Source organism: Pelecanus crispus, chromosome 7, assembly GCF_030463565.1.
Source record: "Pelecanus crispus isolate bPelCri1 chromosome 7, bPelCri1.pri, whole genome shotgun sequence".
Taxonomy (NCBI): Eukaryota; Metazoa; Chordata; class Aves; order Pelecaniformes; family Pelecanidae; genus Pelecanus; species Pelecanus crispus.
Window position 1 is genome coordinate 31,192,175 of NC_134649.1, and position 22,003 is coordinate 31,214,177.

General features: G+C 40.3%; 1 protein-coding gene across 1 annotated transcript; it reads right to left on the minus strand.

Moving 5' to 3' along the window:
* Positions 1-46: 46 nt before the first annotated feature.
* Positions 47-21,249, minus strand: SHISA5 (shisa family member 5). Its single transcript, XM_075714028.1, has 4 exons — positions 21,184-21,249; positions 5,376-5,491; positions 4,078-4,296; positions 47-2,125 (listed from the first exon to the last, which is right to left on the minus strand). The coding sequence occupies exons 1-4, from the start codon at positions 21,228-21,230 to the stop codon at positions 2,046-2,048; spliced, it is 462 nt and encodes a 153-aa protein (XP_075570143.1). The 5' UTR covers positions 21,231-21,249; the 3' UTR covers positions 47-2,045.
* Between the last annotated feature and the right edge of the window lie 754 nt (positions 21,250-22,003).

Consider the following 22,003-nt stretch of genomic DNA (forward strand, 5'->3'; position numbering starts at 1 on the left):
CTGCCCTCCTTCTGTATGAATAAACACACAGGGGTAGGATCGATACCAAAGGAATCATTTCTGCAGTTATTCAGTGCCCTGCCACACATAAAAATTCCAAATTTCTAGGGAAATGCTTCATCCTCCGTATAGAAGACACTGTCCATTTTTCGTTGTTCTCACATAACTACTAACAGCGTCACGAAGCATTGTCCAATTTCTCAGCTTACAAGGCAGGAAAGAGAAGGAACACACAGATACAGGGCACACATGCTCTGTGAGTGCCTCTTGGCACCATTTCATGCTGTTAACTTCAACACTCTTATAGAGGTATAACAGAGGGGCATAGGTTGTCATGAATCCCAACACTAAAAACTTCTTACAAGTTTCTTCTGAAATGCCCTGAAGACTTTATTGAAAAAGTGATTGGAATAACCCAGAAAGAGACTCAAAAATCAGGAAGAGAAATAAGGCTGCCCTTGACAGCAGCAGTTTCCATTCATCATGTGAGGTAAAACAATGCCACCATCAATGTTTTTCAAACAGTAATATACCCCAAATGTAGAATTGGAGGACCAATGGTTTAACGGCCTCTCTAAAAGAGTAAAATCAGTGTATGAGATGTCAAAATTATTTCACTAATTATGTCACAGTGATATATACAATAGACTAGATAGCTCTACTGAGGAATAACAAATTGTATTTCAATGTCAGAAAAGACCGAATTGTAGAGGACACTAAAAAAATCATGATTCGTTCAATCAATACAAGCTGTATAGAGCCAAAAGCCTTGCAAACACTGGTAATAGCGATGAGGATGTCTCAAGACGTTTCATGACTGCAAGAACTACCTTCTTAAAAATACATTACCTTGCTGTGACCAAATCCTACCACTCTTCCTTTCGCTGACTTCTCGTTCTCTGCTCAGCTTTAAGGGAATGTTGAAGGCAAATGGGAGGTTTCATCTCTACTGTGTGTTTGGCTGAGATTTTTCACCCGCCCTGTATACAAATGCAGACTGAGTCTATAAAGATCTATCATTCCTAGGTTCCTGCCATCTACAGTTCCCACTAGAGGTGGACAGTGACAAACCCTAAGCATTTAAAAACCCCAATCTATTTCTGACATCCTATCTCGCCTGTAAAATAAATTCCTTCCCTATGATGAGGCAGGACTGAACACTGGCAGGTACTTCTGCTTAACACATGAATAAGGTGCTAATTTTTCTTCCAAACTCATCAACAACATATGACTTAAGTAAGCTTGTCCAATAATACTTGGACAAAAAATACTTGTCCAATAATTTTTATGAAGATTTTTCACATTTTCAGCTTTTGATCTATTTGTTCTACTAAGTGGCAGAGAGTTTGGTTTTGTTGTTAATTTCTAGTTATAAATTAAAATGGTCTGAGAAAAACACCCAATGAAGGCAGTTTTAAGCCTTAAAATTGGGAAAGAAAACCAGGAAATTATCAGCTCATGTTATTTAGCACAGAAAAATGCAACTAGTCTAAAGACAATTAAACATGATTTGCTACCCCTTACTGAAGGCAAATGTGTTTCCAAAACAGAAAATTCCCTTTTGAATGGTAAATGAAATGTATTACATTGTAGCTTACCTAACAATAGTAGCTTCAAAACAGACAGAATGTACATAACATATATCAGGTAGTTTCTTAGAGATTAAGTTTTTATGTATTAATACTGTGCAAAAGATTGCTACAGCTTTGGGTGTTTGATAATAACCATTGCTTTCAAAATTATTGCACAGCAAATGTTATTGTGGTTCTTATTTCTGAAGTACTACTTCTTCATGTTTTTCTCATTATATATAGAACAAAATCTTTTTTTCTATTTGCTTGAGGTATAAATTAACAACTTCTGCAAGAAAAATACTCCTTCCTTGTACTCAAAGCATTTAAAAAAAAAAGATACTGAATTAACTTTCACTTTACTTAGACAAAAGATTGCCGTCTTCCACAAAAATATAATACAGCTGCACGGTGTAAAGAGCACAAATTATACTTTAAAAAGTTTTGTATGCAGAAGCATAATAGAAGATCTTTTCAATAGGTGGGCTTCTGAGGATCCACATAAGCAGGGTTGTAAGGGGGCTGGCTGATTGGGTAAGGTGCTCCAGCACCAGCTGCAAAAGAAAAAAACAGATTTGTAGAATTTACATTCCAAATTCTACATCTATAATGGTAACTTCTGTTTTGAGCACACGGTTAAGAGGTTCAACTTATCTAGCATCTTAATTGGACTTGAGAACAGTTTGTGCTAACTCAAAGCATCCACATTTCAGAAGTAAGATCACAAAAACCTTTGTTCTTGTGGTTTGGCGCTTTTTTTTTTTTTTTTTTTTTTTTGGATGCTTTAGTGTACATGTGTATTATGGCAGCCACGAGCACATGGTCAGCCTTCAGGGGAGAACATAGTCTAAAAAAAAAGGAACTGATCTGGTCCAAAAAACAGCCAGCGGAAGTCAGAGACAAACAACTGGATATACCTGATAGTATGCTGAGAAGTGAAAATAAACCACTGGGGGGGGGAAGAAAGGGGAAGAAAGGACTAGAGAAAGCATCTTAGGATTCCTTCAGGTAAAATGCTTTCCTGGTAAGTGTCGCAGAGTTAATTAAAAAATTAAAATAAAAGGGAAAAAAGTATTCCACCACTACCAAGCACATTAAAGAGTTTGACTTATATACTAGATGTATATAACTCAGAAGTTATCCTTATTTTCTAGTATTCTGAGACAAGCTGCTCTCAAGCAGCATCTTCATTTTCCAGTCTGTCAAATAGCACAAGTTAGTTCAAATAACACAGCACCTGATCAGATCCCTGGAATGTGTAAGTGTGGTTGTCTTTTGCTGATCTTGTAAAGTGAGTGGGTTTGGCTCCTGTGTGACAGAGCAAGTATTCTCTCCCTTGTGTGTGACCTAATTAAGAGACCTCCCCTTGGTTAACGGACAAGAGAAATAAAGGAAAGAGCTCTCACTTTGAGGTGCTCTCAGCTGGCAACACAGGAAGTGCTTCAAGATTTTCCCAGAAAAAAAAAAATATTTCCAGAACTAACAAACCAGCAACAGTTTGAGAAACCAGAGTAGGAGAAGCAAAATGTCTAGTTTATTGGCTCTCTCACATGCTAAAGATGAAGCCAAAGCACTTTGGGGTAATCCCATAAAACCCACAGCTGCTTCAGAGTTTACAACAGAAAAATAAAGTCAGCAGGCCTGCCAAGTCAGTGTTTTTACATGTGGGGCTGGTTTGCACATGGTTAATATACAATTTCTAACTGGTTTACAAATGCTTAAGACCATGAACAGGCATTCTATATTTGAGTTGTCATGAAAGAGTTACTTTCTAAGGGCATTATCTACTATTCAGGACTATACTTTGCTTGTTACTTAGAAGGATTAACAGTGTGGTTTGTAAGAAGGCTTGAAGACCCTAGGACAGATAACAGCCTAGTTTTGGCCTCTCCGAACAGCCAGGAGCCAATTGTTCAGAGAACAGCTAGTACCAGCAGAAGTGGGAATTAGTAATAGCGACAATAAAGCTGCATGAAAACAATGCTGTGAAAGAAGTAAAGCAGAAGAAAAAAAGATTCCGATAATTGTAACTGCGAGTCATCAGCAAACTTGTCTGAAGTTGATCAGAGACTTGTTATTCTATAAACATAGCGACGAGCTACTAGAAAATGCCACCTGTGTATAGATTAAAACATCTAGCAAATATTAGATAAGAAAGGGTATGTAGAAACACCCAACTACTATACATATGTTAATTGGATTTTGCTTTTCATATGAATTAGCAAAACATTCTACTGGATCCACCGATAGTCACACATACCACCAAACTTTGCCAATACAACTCCAGCTACATCTCCTCTCGCAATGCTTAATATAGGAGTGGTGATGGGGAAACTTCAGCAAGGGTGAATTACAACATCCACCATCACTTGCATTTTATATAATTTGTTTACATTTACATTAATATAGTCACAGAAATTAATAAATGTAAGTAATACAAGATTGACTCCAATGCAACGGTCTCTTTAGCCACTTAGAGATGAAGAAACACTCAGCATTGCCTTACCTGCCACTGTTTCATGATAAGCTGGGGGCCCTGATGGCTGCATGGGGTAAGGAGGAGGATACTGTGCAGGGTACGGCGCTACCGGCATTCCCGGTTGTGGCTGGACAGCCACAGGCTGATATCCTTGATATGGGGCTACTGGGTAGTTGGGTGGCACTCCCTGTTGTTGCGGATAGGGAGCATGAACCACTGTAGTGGAAGTAGTGGTGGTCACAACAGCTACAAACAAGCAAAACGAACATGGTTAGTGCTGGTGGTTCTAGGAGATCACCTGGGACAGCCAACAACAGTAATGTAAAAAACATCCTCTCTTAAGATCAGTTTCTCATTCCAAAATCTAGGTAATTTCATTTTCAAAGTTCCACAAAAGATTTAGAAATGTATGCCTCCAAATATTCTTCCACTGATCTCAGTGGTAATAAGAGCCTTCAGATACTGGGATAGCAGTCAACTTATCTCTGTTTCTTAACCACAAAGAGCAAAGAATTTTCTTCTTGGACTCTTCAAACACCAGGAACTCAACCCTGCAGCCAAGTTATCTATCATTTAGTATGAGAATGGAAAAACCGCTCATTTTTTAAATGTTATCTGCTTTTAAGGATTAAGGTGATAAAGGTCTCCTTTATCAGGTAAGGCGCTTCCTACCATGACTGCCCAAATGAGTTTCCTTTTGTATGTTGTCTACATGCTAATACATCCATGCATTAGTATGTCTTTAAATAACAGTCAGAAAGGCAAATACACAGTAAGTCATCGATTTTTGTAGGACTTGACCTTGGATCGTTGGTTCATATATCTTATTAGAATAAGGGAGTATTAACACTTTCTAATAAACTGCAATATTTTTTTTTCCCTCTTTATGCTACAATCACACCCTTTGTTCAAGATTGCACTGTTGCAGTCCTGGGCCTTTGGTGTATTTTTCAGGTACATTTTTAAGAGACTGGGAAAACCCTAAAATTTCATTCTATCCCCTGCTTTTTTTTAAACAAAAAAAAAAAAAAAAAAACCCAAACCACCCACCCCCAAAAAACCACACATTGGGGGGGGTAGGGAAAGAGAACTTCTAAATGCTTAGAAAATATTCCAAAACATTTCTCTGCAACTTCACATTCTGAAGCAGCTTAAATGCTTATTTTTAATGTTTAGGTATTGCAACTTTTGTAGCAGAGAGGTAAGGCAAAATTATTTTCACCTTTTATAGGAACACAGTTTTCAGGGGGGCGGGTGGGGCACAGGAAGAAGAAGAAAGTCTTGTTCAAAGATGTGAAAAAGAAAATTAATATACAGGTACTTACGCCGTGGTCTTCGACATGCTTTATACAAACAGCAACACGAACAGGTGAGGCACAGAACAATAGTAATTACAATCACTGCACAAACAGTAACTCCAATCGCAACAAGGGTTCCAAAACTGCAAGAAAGGTAACACCAGAAGTAGTAACAGTCTTTCACACAAATTTATTACTCTTTAACCTAACCTTCTGTAGCAAACACATTGGTCCACCTCCAATCTGTTACTACTTCATGCATTTGAGTAAGAAACAACTGTCAGACACAGGGCTACAGGAGGTCAGGTCTGCTAAATCAGTGGAAACTGACCAACTGCTATCAAGGACTGTGCTCCCCGTACATGAAAAGGACCCAATGGGAGTCTTTGGCCCCTTTCATTTTAGTGTGACTGCGATTCTTGTTATTTTAGTGCAGCTGTGTGTCCCTTTATGTATTCCAAAAGGTAACAGCAATAAGGTTTCAAAATCACTAGTTTGATGACTTAATTTTCCAAGCATTACTTGACTGCTCTGAACACACAGGTAGGCACGCCTGAAATGAAGCACCCCAGACTTCAGGGTGATACCAAGTTCCTGAAATGGAGCACCCCAGACTTCAGGGTGATACCAAGTTCCTGAAATGGAGCACCCCAGACTTCAGGGTGATACCAAGTTCTTCACACATTCGTAAGACCTCCCAGGCCCAATCTCGAGACAATCTCAGTACTGAGCAGACCTCTCCATGCTGCAGGTTCTGTGGCATTTGAAAACAGTTGTTTTAGAAGCCACATTTCACATGGTTTGGAAGATCTGAAATTCTGCCAACTTTACTGCAACAGCAAGTATGTTATGCTACATTATGGGAGACAGAAACACTGCCTAAACCACCAAAACCTAGTACAGAAAGGCCAAAGATTACACCAGCTTTAACCCGTGATGAGTACCAAATGATGGAGGCAGGCATAAAGCTTCTGGAGATGACTGTTCATAAGTTCTGTTTACCACACAGGGAAGAAAAAGTAACACTGTAAAGCATTAAATGCCAAGTGACAATTCCCTTTTAAGTGTTAATTCACATGATCTATTTCCTACTGTCTGAAATCAATAAAGCCCTTCTTCCATAGAAGCCAAAGTCTCCAGCACTTTTATTTCTTAAAAAATGCACCATGCATCAGTTTCAGGAACAATTGCAGGAAGTCAGTTTTAATGAACAACAAGCTCTAAAATAACAAGTAGAGAGCTGGTTTTATATCCATCCTGTTTCTGCTTCTTCGTAGAGATTTTGGCTACAGAACTCTCTATTGTTTTTCCTGCTCAGTTTCCTGTTAACAGCTTTAAACAAAATGACACATCTCCAGAATCTCCAGCAATTTTCACTTGGCTACCGAACAGCCATCAAATATGAAAATTGGTTTTGAGTATCAACGACACTGGAAGGTTAAATCACTGACAAAAAAAAAGCAAAGTGCTCTATCCCTAGCCCAAATTTGGACAGCCTCACCTCAGTCTTCTAGAGCAACTTAACCCTCAGTAAGCACTGAACATAAGCATTGACAAATAAAACAGGTTCCATTTAAAATGCTTTTTTTTCCCTCTAAGAGAGGTTCTATCAATTTTATTGTTTCTGCAACAGCTAGAAGAAAAAGTCTGGGTCAAATCTCTTTCAAGAATCTGAGCAACAGTTTTATCTAACTGTATCTAACTTGTACTCTGATTTTGTGAAGTACTAACACTATGGATTTACTCCTTAAGTACGAAATCTAATATTGTGGGTTGCCTTCAGTCACTACACCTAAGTATTTACAAGTAAAACAGGAAGCAGGAACTGCTGCAGCCTCCTGAAGTCACAGAGGTCAAGTCAGAAACACTGCCAGGAAAGCAAACAGATGATTGCAACACAGCTGCAAAATGTAAAGATGCATGCATGCTTTGTCACATTTATTTGCACCTTTACAGAATGTCTTTCAAGCCTAGTATAAAAAGGAAGATACAAATGCAATTGAGGCGGGGGTGCAGTGCAGAACATGCACAACAATACCACATGCTGAAACACAGGCTGCCTCCTGTCCATGAGGCCAACAGCAAACATACTTCAAGTTAGTTTGAAAACACAAACTGAATACTTGTGTATGCGGAAACAGATTAGATTTAAGAGTGACCTGTGGAATTTAGATTAATTATACAGGGTCCTTACTAGATACTCATTATATAAATTCATATATACATTAGAGAAGAGAGAGAGAGAAGTGTGCACAATGGATTCATACATTAGACTTAACTATCCTGATTGCAGTGTTCACAAGAAACAGCATGAATGCCTATGACAAACTACGGACACCTCTAAAAACTGCAGGACGACAAATGTTAACTACAATTACTGCTCCTTGTGGAGTACCAACAGCATTTTCCTTGCTCTTGTTCCCACTTCTGCATCAACCCTAAGAAAGCTCTCTCACTAGGAAAGTTAACATTTCCATTACACACAGTTATTACCAAGCAATGTTAGCAGAGACAACAAAAGATGAGTTAGTCCTCAGGCTTTTTCCCCAGTAAAGAAGGAAAAAAAAAAAATCCGTTTTTGCTAGTGAACTATGCTAAGGAAAGAAATTCTTGTGTCAAGAAATTCTTGTATTCAAGAGAACAGGCCTGACAAAGACAACTGAAATTCTTCAATTCTACAGACAATGAACCTCTTTGAACTTTAGCAGAGGCTGGGCAAAAAAAAAAATCGAAGAAACCTGTCCTGGTTTTGGCTGGGATAGAGTTAATTTTCTTCCTAGTAGCATAGTGCTGTGTTTTGGATTTAGTAGGAGAAGAATGTTGATAACACACTGATGTTTTAGTTGTTGCTAAGTACTGCTTATGCTAGCCAAGGACTTTTCACCTTCCCATGCTCTGCCAGGTACACAAGAAACTGGGAGGGGGCACAGCCAGAACAGCTGATCCAAACTGACCAAAGGGCTATTCCATACCATATGACGTCATGCTCAGTATATAAACTGGGGGGGGGTTGGCCGGGGAGCAGCGATCACTGCTCAGGAACTGTCTGGGTATCGATCGGCAGGTGGTGAGCAATTGCACTGTGCATCACTTGCTTTGTATATTATTATTATCATTAATATATTGTTATTATTATCATTACTATTTTACTTTATTTCAATTATTAAACTGTTCTTATCTCAACCCAGGAGTGTTTCTCACTCTTACTCCTCCGATTCTCCCCCCCATCCCATCGGGATAGGGGGAGTGGGTGAGTGGCTGCATGGTGCTTAGTTGCTGGCTGGGGCTAAACCACGACAAAACCTAAGAAATGGAGGGAATAGATGAAGTGGAGAAACATCTACTCATCATAAATAAACTAGCACAGGAAACTGGCAGAGCGCCCTTATCTTTCAGGACCAAATTCAGTTTTGATGTGACGAGAAAACAGCACAAGCCCATCTGCAGCCAAGCTGGCCACCAACAGACAAACACTAGTCAGTTTGAAGCATGGACTCCATTTGCTTATTTTTAATAAAATTTTCTGCTCACTGAAGCACGTATCTCATTGCGTATTTACTACCTCTAATAAGGAAAGCAACAGAAGCAAAGCTCAGTGCAAAAAAAACCCCACCATATCCTTATTTTCACCAAGTTGTTAGAGACACCCTGTGTGTTTTCATAATTTGTCTGTGTCTTTGCTAAAATAACATGACCATGGCATGACATTTTGCATACATCTTTTAAAGAGCTAAATGGAGACACATATTTAAGGTACAGGCGTGTCAGGTGTATACACTTTAGAGTGCGGTTCTGTGTTTGTGTTTGTAAACACTGTGATTCAGTTCTACCCACTGAAATACTCTGTAATTACTACAGACCAAAATTACAAGCCTTCAGAAACAGCACAGTGAGTAAAATAGGAGTTAGCTCTTCCCAGTGTTTTCTAAGGAGTGTACACACCTGGTTACTGTAGGCATTTTTATTACCTACCTCACAGCAGAAGCATAATTTTCCTGCTATTGCTTGGGCTCGTGCAGGCTAATCATATCTTGAAACAGCAGAAGGTAGCATGACATTTACAAAAACCAAAACAGTATGTGCTATGAACTTGCAACTCGCAGTATTAACACCCTCTTTCAACACTGCAACTCTTCAGAAATAATTTTTTTCTAATGATTTCTATTGACAATCAAAACTAGCAATACTCTTTTGGAATATGTCAATGGTCAGGCACTACCTTACTGTAACAATGTCTGCCCTTTTACTGCCCAAGCAGTACTGCCCTGAGCACTTCTTCCTGAACATTCAGTAATATCCCACTAGTAAAACTACTGAAAAAAAGTGCAGGAAGGCTACCACTGATAGAAGGCGTTACTCAAGTGAGGCCAGAATGGCACTCAGTATACTTTACTCAGTGAACCACCTAAGCTTCAGGAGACAAGATATTCCAGATACTGTATAAAGACTCTCTTGCAGTGTGCTAACTCCAGAAAGCCTATACTCCTTTCTTAAACAAAACTATTACTTCATTTGATTGCTTTCACTTGATGAGTCTGTCTAAAAGGACTTTGAAAATATTTGGAAAAAAATATATTCACATTAAGTGATAATTTAATTACCAGCTGTTAGCATATACATAAATGAAAAAGAATAGACATGAGAGATTGTAGCTTAAAGATTCTTCCCGTAAATGGTTAACCAAGGAGGGGGGGAAGGAGAGATCAAACAAAACCCAAACAAAAAAACACACCTTACCCCCTGCATTCTGCAAACAAATGTCAGAGTTCAGAAATCAGGATGGCCACAGCACCAGATCAGAATGCTCTACTGGCATCACAGTTTGAACACGGGTTTCCAGACTCCCACATTATCTATACCATAGTCTCTAAATAAAGCACACACTGCTATAAACAGCTTGAGCTCATTCACTGCCACTTCCTGCTTCTTTCTCTTCACAAAAAAGCTAACTTTTGCCAATAATTTAATAGAAAACAGAACTGAGAACAAAACCAAACCTAACAGCAGTTCTACTGCAGGAACGATAAAGTGCAACTTCTCATAAAATCCATGGGAAAGTAAATATGAAGAGATGACTCCCTACCCTTTCCTACCACCACCTCTATCCTTCCTTGCCTTACTCCACTTCTACCCCTATTCTCTCACCTTTGGAAAGCACTAAATTGTATGTGTAATGAGCATACCTCGCAGATTCACCTTACTTTTAAAGTCGTCTAATTATTCAAAATATGTATCAGTTCACGTAAAGGGAGTTACGTGATTAGTGCCTGTTTTACCCCTTTTGGTACTGAATGAGACACAATGGACATATTAAAATGTGAGAATCAAACCCAGGATCTAAATAGTACTATTTGTAGAAGTTAATTCTCAAGGCATTTGTCATTCATATTGGAGATCTCAATGTTAAACACTGTCAAGTGGAAAAAAAAAATGTAAAATGCTTTGACTGTACTTAAGGCCTTTTAAAATATCCAAGTTTCAATTCCAGCGACATATTTTTAAACCTCCTTAATAGTTTGAATCACTTAAGTTGGTGACCTTTTGTAAGCTCTGCTGTGAAGAAAGTTTTTGCATATCTATGTGTTCATGAGAATGGGACACATTGCACCTTTTGTCTTTAAAAAAGAAAATATACCCAAATGAACAACAAGACAACCATCTAGTTCTGCAAAATTACTTCAAGCACCCTATTTATTTCGCAAGTTTTAATCTATTCCAAGATTTGTTGCATGCTACAAGAAACATGTTGGCAGGGCCCTTTTCAAAGGCATGGCTGGTTTTAAAAACAAACATTTACGAATTAGTTACGGCTGTAACACATGGTGGTCTGGAAAGACTTAAGAAGATAATTTAAGCCATTCCTAAAAGTCTAAAAGAAAGGAGTATGCACATATCATTCTTTACTGCTCCAGAAAAGGATACAGTTCCCAGAAATGTGACAGAATGATAAATGTCCAGACTTGCACTGACTCAGGTATAGGGCATGACCAAACAAGTCCCCAGACTGAGATGCTTTCCGTAAGTCCAACATTTTAGTGACAGCCATACAATGCCATATACTGCCTCCAAAGCTTAGCAGGAAAATAAAGGACAAACTTTTTTTTTTTTAAACAGATAAAGCAATATGACTTCCCAAGAGTCTTTCAGAGGGATTAGTTTTTACAACTTTACAAACACACTTCCTCAGTTTAATGTTTTAGCATGACGATTCAAAACATAAGAACCAATTTGCTAGAGACTCAAAAGAAACATTTACTGTTACACATAAAGCAAACTTCTGTGAGGTTAATACTCACAGGAAAACATTAGCATGACCTTAACACTTGATAGACTGACCAGACTACTCTAGCACAGACGGGTTTTGGCCCGCAGGAACTTCAGCCCATGCAGACAATCCAAACAGACACCATATAGTTAAGCCCCATAGTCTGGGTGCAATCACTGTAATTGCTGGTGCCAGCTATGGCCTGCTCCAGCCATTTTACCCAGGGGCCACCTCCCCAAAACGAGATCTCTACATGATCAAGAAGTGTCTAAGAAACCAGGGCCCAGTGATTCCTGCGGTGGGCCACAGGCAACTTAAGACTCAGACTGATTAGCATGGTTTCACAATTATGAAATCTTGACAGTTTCATCAGACTGGCAGACGTGAGGAGCTGCTAAGTCATTTTACAAGCTATGCAATGCAGTGAAGTGTGGACTGGAACGGTGATGTCTGCATTTGTCTTTCAGACAAATGTTAACTCAAGTTAGCACTCGAGAGTGTCCCTTCTAGGGTCCCGCCTACGTACAGTTCCTTAACATGAAGAAAATGGTTTCATCTCATTTTGGCTAAACCATCAGTGCGGTACCAGATCAACTCATCACTAATTATAAACTGCTAAACTGCTCTAGCATGGACACAGATTAACTGCTACTGAAAACCACTAAAACTTATCACAACTTTCCATAGTTCTTTCTGGTTACCCCTAAAAAGAAGGAAAGTTCACAGCAGGAGCCCCCCCAAAAAATCCCTGGGACATGTCTGCTTACCTGCAGTCTAAACAACCCTGAGCTACTTCCCTGAAGTCAGGACAAGCCTACACAGCTGAGCACAGCCCAGCGACCCTTAGCATCAACCAAACCAGCTCTGGCATAAGAACCAATACTAAAGGAACAACAATAATGCCATGGTAAGCCAAGAAGCCCTGCAACTGCAAAAGTGTTATAGAAAAAGAATGCAAGAGTCTTTTGAGAAAAAGTTTGCTAAATATGTCCTGAATGGGTCCTTTTTCGATTTGTTCAAATAGGAAGCTGATGTGGGTTACTTTAAGCCCAAAATAATAAACTTTAATTTAATACACAAAGACCAACTGGAAGTAAAATTCACTACTACTTTTTTAAAAGACACTGCCTTCTCTATTTTTTCAAGTAACATGTAACAGGTTTAGCACAACAAGTTCTTAAACAGCCTATATGAGAAAGTGGCAAGGAGGGAACTTCCTGGAGTTTGTGGTTTTACTCAGACATCCGACACCTGGATCTAATAGGTGATTATGTAAGATGTATACAAGCACCTCTTCTTGATCTATGAACAGTTCACTTGTACTAAGTATATCTATTTACATAAATTCCTTTGTAATGCATACTAAACCCACAATTTTCCAGGGTAGTTTCCCAGGAAATCTACTATTGTACACTTTGTAGACATTTGAGAATAATTGCTATAGGTAACTGACACATTGAAAATATGCATGTAACAAGAAGGGGAAAACTGAGAGCTGCATTGAGAGGGACTAAAGTCTTTCATCAACAGTGCAAGAATTAACACTGCAGCTTCATGCAGGTCACAAGACAATTTCAGACAAGTCCATTGGACCCTCAGCATAAAAACTGTCCTTAAACACAATACAAAGCACTTGCTTCTACAGACAGTAAGTAAATTTAAAATGCTCCTTTAGTGGCAAAAAGAGAATGTAGATTGATTACAGGCACAGGTATTTCAGGCAAAGTCAGTCGGTTCCCCTCCTACCATTAGGGTCCCAGTTCAACGATAGAGGATGTTACCCCTAACCCTAATTAAAATATGGGACCAACATAAAGGCAATGGGAGGGATTTTTCTGAAATGGTTAACTGAATTAATAGAACAAGTTTAACTGAAAAAAATTAAGTACCACAGAAAATTTGCCCCACATAAACAACGTTTTTGTTGTTTATAGCAATACTATGAATTTGCTACTGCCAATACCATACTAATTCTAGAAAGCAGATTTAAGCAACTAATTAGAGACTAACTTGGCTAAAGAGTTAAAGTTTTAAATAAAATTTTTAAAACAGCAGTTTTTCTGGCAAATTGCAACCCAGTGTATGACTTTGGGCCAAACACACTGAAACTGCAATCAAAGGAAGTTTAGGCTAGGTTACACCCACCAGATTTGCTTCCCGTATAACCCAGCTCTTACATGAAACCCACGTTACTCGTACGTCATCACATATATAAAAGTTAGAAACACTGTGTTCAGGCAGGAGCAAAGTTTAAATTAGGTAAATTAATTATCCTATACTACTATGAACTGACATGCTGCTTCACTCTCACTCTCTTCAGGAGAAGTATTACTCATCCAGCACAATGAGGATTCATCAAGGAAAATCTATCACTGCACAAATAAGAAGAGACCTCTGCAGCAGAGGTCGCATCTGGCCAACCACTACTTCTCCTTTTAAATGGTATTTATCATTAACAAGACCTTCATAAAAAAGTTACAAAAGTGACTTTGATGACCGGTTTTTAAGTTTACCTCTCAGTGGAATTGAGAGCCAGAGATCATGCTAGCAAACACAGAAAAGACTATCACATTAAAATGTGTATAAAATGTTTTTAATAAAAATAGACTTTGTCAAAAGACCAATCTTTGCACAATTGCAAATTTCCTGAAATTAAATTAATTTGTTCATTTCACAGAAGACACTACAACTGCAGTTTTAAAAGGCTAGGCAATTTAAGGACTTTCTGGCTACACCTCAGGCCATGGCTATTTTATGGAAGCATATGAAACGGCAGAGTTGGAGCTAGCTTTGGAACCCACATGCGCAAACTTTTGTAAGATCTTACTAAGTAACAATCATGGTCTTTTAACCATGTTTTCAAGGAAGGCTTCTCTGTTTCTCAGGCTACAGGACCCTTCTCTGAGGGTTACCCTCCCTGCAGCTGCTTTGACAAGCTCTCTTCAGAGTCAACCTGTATGTTAAAAATTTACTGTTTTCAGAGTTACACTGTATAGAGGCACAGCAAAGCCCACAGCGTTACAAGAAGGAACACCCTACCCTAGTAAGTACATACAGTCAATGAAGTACACACCCACAGAAAAATGAACTCCTGAATGTAATCCAAGTGATTAACCTTATTGTGTCTTTGCATGTTTAGGCCAGATTTTCTTGGGTTTTGCCGTGAAACAGTCTTCTGTAGTTAGAAGGGCATGCCAACCCAACCATGCACATCTGCCTCTTGAGCCAGGACAATATTTTTCAATCTCTCCTTCCATCTTGGTTTCAGAGCAAATGAACCTGCACAAGCCCACTGCCTGAAGCAGGCAGCTGAGAAATCATTAAGGGCAATTCACAATTGCTTTGTCAGCTTGAAGTAGCCTCTTCACTGAGGATACAAAGAATACAAAACCAAGCGCTCTATAATGCAAGTTGCAATTACAAATTGTGCAAGCTTGTATTTACTTTTCAGGCTAGTAAAAAGCATAGAACAATTTTTTAAATAGCTTCAAATCCAAATCTCAACTGTTTCTAGACAAGAAGCTTACATTCCTTGGTGAGATTAGCCTGTGTCTGAATGCAAGCCTTACAGAAAGGGCTCTGTATGCAGTTTAATTCATTTATTACAGAAAATATTGAGGACCAGTACTGGAAAAGAAATCCTCTGTTCATTAACTAGAGACTGCTTACATTTCTAAAAGTTCTTTTCCAATGAATAATCTTCCTAATTTTTTTTCTTATCATTGGCAACCTATTACAGATGCTGGAGCATCCAAATACACTGTAAAGCGTGAAGTCCCCAATAGTGATGGGGAGAAGAAGGAGAAATGGGATATAGTTCAACATCACAGTATTTTTCTACCTTGTCTATGAAGAAAGCATATGTTTAAAAACATCTAAATTGAGAGACAGCAAATTAGGGTAATCACATCTTCCACACTTAGAAATTTACTGGTTTTGACAACTTATGCACACAGCAGACCATTGCAGATGCTGCATTTCAATCACAGGCAGGCAGAATGACATGGATTTTCTCCATTTCACAAAAGGAGAACCAAGTCACAAGAGAACACATTGATCAGCCCATGACAAAAGCCAAATGAGCACATCCCCAGTCTAACAAGGCTGTCCTGTCTCTGCCAGCTGAGGCTTCCCAGAAAGACTGTCATTCTACCTCCTTCTCATCACATCAGGATGAACAGCCTTTTCTCAAGCATTACTGTATCTGCTACACAATATGCTGTAACTTCAAGGCAGAAACTAATTCAGAAGGAGTCCAATTAACTGTGTACAAAGACAATTTGAAGTTTTGCTTCCATTTAGACAGACATCAGCTGCCCCAACTGCATTATTTTCTTCTGTAACTCTGATACAGATGTTCTGAATTGCTCCACCTCCTTAAACACTCAAATACTTCACAATTAGATGAGTTGTGGATGTGAGTCATCTAATTTCCTTTTCCAGTAAGGGTCACTGTTGGAAAATTGGCATACCAAGGCCAAATAACCACGTTACCAACGCAAATTATGACAACTGCTGTACCAGTGAATCAGTGCTCCACTTTTTGCAGTTTCTTAAAGCAATACTACTACATAGTGCAGAATGAAAGGGTGTCCTGGTTTCGGCTGGAATAGAGTTAATTTTCTTCCTAGTAGCAGGCATAGTGCTGTGTTTTGGATTTAGTAGGAGAAGAATGTTGATAACACACTGATGTTTTTAGTTGTTGCTAAGTACTGCTTATGCTAGCCAAGGACTTTTCAGCTTCCCATGCTCTGCCAGGTGCACAAGAAACTGGGAGGGGGCACAGCCAGAATAGTTGATCCAAACTGCCCCAAGGGCTATTCCATACCATATGACGTCATGCTCAGTATATAAACTGGGGGGGGTTGGCCAGGGAGCAGCGATCGCTGCTCGGGAACTGTCTGGGTATCGGTCGGCAGGTGGTGAGCAATTGCATTGTGCATCACTTGCTTTGTATATTATTATTATTATCATTATTATAGTGTTATTATTATCATTACTATTTTACTTTATTTCAATTATTAAACTGTTCTTATCTCAACCCAGGAGTGTTTCTCACTCTTACTTCTCTGATTCTCTCCCCCATCCCATCGGGGTAGGGGGAGTGAGCGAGCAGCTGTGTGCTGCTTAGTTGCTGGCTGGGGCTAAACCACGACAAAGGGGAAAAACAATTAAATTAACCTTACTACTCACAACCCATCTTTGAAACCAGGGAAAAGCAGGGGAAAATTCAGTAATCCAATTAAAAGGGAAGGAAAAAAAAAAAAAAAGCAAAACACCTTCCAGTAGTAAATCCTTGCCACAATGCATTCACTAGCAGCAGAAGTTGTAGAAATGGCATACAGTCATCTTACATGCAAGGAAAAATGATGGCAAATTTAACAAGTTCAGTGGTATGAAACCTATGCCTATGCTCTGACCTAAAAGCCCCAAATGATCTTTAAGGACTGATCAACAATGGAAAAAGCCTGAATCTGAGTTAATGCTTACTTTTTTCTTTTCCTAAAATGCTTACATTTGCTTCCAGATGCAGTGTTCTGGGAAGCACAATGCTTCCAAGTACTTGAAAGTACATTATTAAGATGCTCCAAAGGAATGTCATTTATTGTCTTTAAAATGTCCAAAAGATTACAGGACATGAACTGCTTGCACAGTTGGGTTGCCCAAAGTGCCTTGCACCCCTGCCTCAAAAGCACTTGATACTCAATATTGAATACTGAAAGATATTAACATTAAAGGATACTAATAAAAAGAAACCTACTAAAAAACTGGTGCGTCGCTTGCACTTCTGCAGAAGACCTCAGAATAAACACAGCAAAATAAGCAAAAGCACAAGCAAACTAAAAACTCCTCAGCTAGACAAGACAAGGAAGAACATACATACCACCACTAACCATTCCCTAACATTGTCCCATAGAATTCGAGTGCAATTGTGGCAGGTTTTCCAAGCAGGGAGAACAGACACCCCAGCTGACTCAGCTCAGTGGCAAGTCCACAGGCAGTTTGTGACAAGCCCTCAGAGAAGTGAAACTCCCTTAAAAAGCCAGGAATTATGAGCAATGTGCCAGAGTAGTAACTTGATCTAGGAATAAGCCCAATGCAAGAATGGGGAACTAAATGCTTTCTGACGCTTAATGCCAGGAAATCATCACCACCTCCTTTTGAAGGGCAGTGTCAAAGGTAGTATTTGCAACTCGAGAAAGAACAGGGCACTGAAGGCAGTTGCCCTTTGTTGCCTCTCCTCCTATTATAAATTGTTCAAAGACTATGCTCACCTTGCTCGAGATACAAAGAAATATCTCGAGTGACATCAGCCGTCCCCTCCACAAAGTATTAAACAAACATAGTCATCAAGAAACAGTGTAAAACTTGTCTTTTAAAAGAAATTGGCATGGAGCAAGAGGGTGGAATATACCTTGCAGGCAGAAACCAGGGACAACTATTCCAGAAGGAATATAGCTTACTGCTTGGGGGAGTTGGGGGGGGCAACACCAACACATACCACACCAAAACCTGGGCAAAGTCTGTAATGAAACAGCAACTGACTTGCTGTCCCACTGACTGCAGTCACAGAAAGTCCTACTCGCTCTCATTCCTGATGTTGAAATACCCCAAATCGGACACCCAAAGTCATTAGACACTTTGGAAAGTTCTGGGATGTGGTTTTCCCCTGGAGTCACATCCAAGTGGCTTTTCAGGGGCAACATTTCTGTGAATAATTACCATCTTTCTATTAAACTTGCCTAACCAGAAAGTAAGTTTAATGTTAAGTCTAGGCCTTCACACAACACATTAATTTTTCAAAGCTGTAACATAATTGAAAGGAAAAAGAGTCACTAATGACCCATTTTCTCAAGGTGAGACATCAATAATTCTCTTTTTAGACATTCCATGGTTGAAAACAAAGATAATTAAAGCAACTTAGCTGCTACTTCCTAAATGTTTTCTGTCATTTAATGTCCTGGACTTTTTCAGCTTCCCATGCTCTGCCAGGTGCACAAGAAGCTGGGAGGGGGCACAGCCAAAATAGTTGATCCAAACTGGCCAAAGGGCTATTCCATACCATATAACATCACGCTCAGTATATAATGGGGGGAAGTTGGCCAGTGGGCATCGATTGCTGCTCGGGGACTGGCTGGGCGTTGGTCTGTGGGTGGTGAGCGGTTGCATCACTTGTTTTTCCTAGGTTTTGCTCCTTTTCTTGTTGTTTTCCTTTTCACCATTTTTAAAATTATTATTTTATTTCAATTATTAAACTGTTCTTATCTCAACCCACTAGTTTTCTTACTTTTACCCTTCTGATTCTCTCCCCTATCCCACCGGGGCAGGGGGGGAGAGAGTGAGCGAGCGGCTGGGTGGTGCTTAGTTGCTGATAAGGGTTAAACCACAAGATTTACAAATGCACCTTTGTGGACTGTGGGTCTTGGTTACAATTCCGTTAACAATTGTGGGGATTTCTTTGGTTTTGTTTGGTTTTTAAAAGACTATATTCTTTCATTTTCTGTGCTTTTTAATGACTATGCTTGCTGGCATGGAAAAAATATATTTATTACATTCTTTATATTTAACCTTTCTTACTCCAGCAGATTCAATATCTGTGCAGCCCCAAACGAGGGAAATAGAAGGTATATTTCTACCAAAAATGCATCAAGAGTGGACGCTGATCCAAGTTGAGGTTCACATCTGCTGTACTTGAACCACACATTTGAAGCAGATATGTAAGACAGCTCCATCAGCCTAGCAGAGAAGGCGGCGCATCCCTCCTCCAAATTATTTGTTACATCAACCCTTTCCTTGTGGAAGACTATTGGGTCAAAAGAGACCAAGGATCCAAGACGTTCATTTACCCTCTTCACATCCATGCCCTGGCGTCCACCACGGCAGCACTACCATTAGGTGCCTCTAGCGAGGCTTCCTTCCCACCCTGTGCAGAACGCGGAGATACATCGACAGGCCACACAACGTGGAGTAGCTCCACTCAGCCCGGTCAGAGAACGAGCACGGCCCCGAGCGTCCGCCGCGCCGCGCCGCGCCATGCCCAGGATGCGCGCTAAAGGCTGCCGAGCCCGCGCACAAGGGTCGCTCCGGTGCGGGTGGCGGGCGGGGGCGCAGGGCGGGAGGCACGCTCCTGCCCGGGCTAGCCGGGCTTGCCGCAGCGGCACGCTGAGCCCCGCCGCGGGCTCCCGGAGCCCGCGTCCCCCCCCCCCCCCGCCTCCGCCCCGCGGCGCCCGCTTACCCCATGCTCGCCGCCGCCGCCGCTCGCCCCGCGCCCGCCGCCCGGCCCCGCCCCTTTGACGTCACGCCGCTCGCCCCGCCCCTCACGGGGCGCCGCAGCGACGGCGGGGGCTGCCGCGCGCCTTCCGCGGGCCGGCCTCTGCTCCGCCCGCGGCGAGTTTGAATCCCCCCGTCCCGCGATCGCATTAACCGCTCAAACCTATGCAGAGGCCTCAAATATCCACCGCTCAGAATTAACCCGCGTCCCCTCTCTGTCGTCTTCCACGCTATGAAAAATAGAAACGTCTTACAGCAGGGCTCATCATCACCAATATAATGCGTAGACCTAAAAGAATTTATTTTGCCCGAGACTGAAATACAACACGAAATGTTGATAAAAACTAAGCGCAAAACATGCTAAAAATCAAGGAGAGACTTCAAACAAAAGCAGCTTCTCTTACTGAGCCACTACGGACTTAACCTGTCAGCATCAAAGAGCACAGAGCAAGCGTGCTAATGCTTCAGCGGACAACCTCCTGTTCAGTACCGAGAATGCAGACTACTACACGCAGCGATCGTTACGGTCTAAACGGCACCATCCAACCTCCTCCTCACAGCTCTACTTCTTCAAACGTTCCGACACGTACATGAGTTTGAGTGCTCCGCATTCTTAACACACAAATCAGTATTTCTATTTTCATTTTCTATTGTGTCCCGGTTTCAGCTGGGATAGAGTTAATTTTCTTCCTAGTAGCAGGCATAGTGCTGTGTTTTGGATTTAGTAGGAGAAGAATGTTGATAACACACTGATGTTTTTAGTTGTTGCTAAGTACTGCTTATGCTAGTCAAGGACTTTTCAGCTTCCCATGCTCTGCCAGGTGCACAAGAAACTGGGAGGGGGCACAGCCAGAATAGTTGATCCAAACTGCCCCAAGGGCTATTCCATACCATATGACATCATGCTCAGTATATAAACTGGGCGGGGGTTGGCCGGGGAGCAGCGATCGCTGCTCAGGAACTGTCTGGGTATCGGTCAGCAGGTGGTGAGCAATTGCACTGTGCATCACTTGCTTTGTATATTATTATTATTATCATTATTATAGTGTTATTATTATCATTACTATTTTACTTTATTTCAATTATTAAACTGTTCTTATCTCAACCCAGGAGTGTTTCTCACTCTTACTCCTCCGATTCTCTCTCCCATCCCATCGGGGTAGGGGGAGTGAGCGAGCGGCTGCGTGGTGCTTAGTTGCTGGCTAGGGCTAAACCACGACATATTGGCATGTATTGGTCACACAATGAAGAGCCTCTAAATAAACATCATTTTAAAAGCTGAGACTTTGCATGGCTTACCTGGAAGCAGAAGAAACATAATCATCAGGGTCCGAAAAAAACTGCATGTGATTTACGTTGCTCAAGTCAGAGGTCCTGTAGTAAGAGAATGCATCTCAAAGATGGAATTTACAACTTATTCAAGTACCTGGCTAAGTTTCAAATGCTTATGAAAGGTAATGTATACTGAGAAAGAGATTAATTTTGTCATACTGAAAGAAAAATTAAATAGGGTAAAAGTATTTGAAACTGCTCAAGAAAACACACACCAGTTCACACATCAATTTGTCCACCTCATTGTTCCCATTATACAGGTAAGTTACATGCATTAACATAGATCCCTGATAGAGCCAGAAACGGAGCTGAAAGGTTGCTTTGTAAGTTTTTAACATTAAACTGTGTATTTTTGTCATTTGATGATAGAATTATAACCTGCTGTATACATTGTTTGCCTCATACCTTCCATCAAGCAGATTACACCGAAATTGTCGTACTTCATCAAATTTTAAGAACACATTAGAGCAACAGTATTGATGCATGCAATCTCCACAGCAGAAGTTGGGACAGGATTTTGCAGGTTGTGCCTTGCCATGATGATCAATATATGCCTGACAATTCTCACCCAAAACTGAAAAAAGTTAAAATCCAATAGTTAGTAACTAAAGAAATACTCATATAAAGTCTCTTTCTCAAACTGACCATCTCACCTAGGTTAACAATTAAATAAATTTCAAGTATTTTGCTTAGGTTTTACAAATCAGTTATTTCCTTTACAGCATAGCAAAGGCAAATACTTACTTCTCGCACACAAAGTATCTCATCTTCATCAAGTAGCTCTTCC

Bases quoted from the DNA above. Each gene is read 5' to 3' on its own strand.
- SHISA5 (XM_075714028.1), bottom strand. From the start codon at position 21,230: ATGCAGTTTTTTTCGGACCCTGATGATTATGTTTCTTCTGCTTCCAG. The intron at 5,492-21,183 runs GTAAGCCATGCA...CCTTTCTTGCAG, and splicing joins TATGTTTCTTCTGCTTCCAG to TTTTGGAACCCTTGTTGCGA. The intron at 4,297-5,375 runs GTAAGTACCTGT...GCTTGTTTGTAG, and splicing joins AGCATGTCGAAGACCACGGC to CTGTTGTGACCACCACTACT.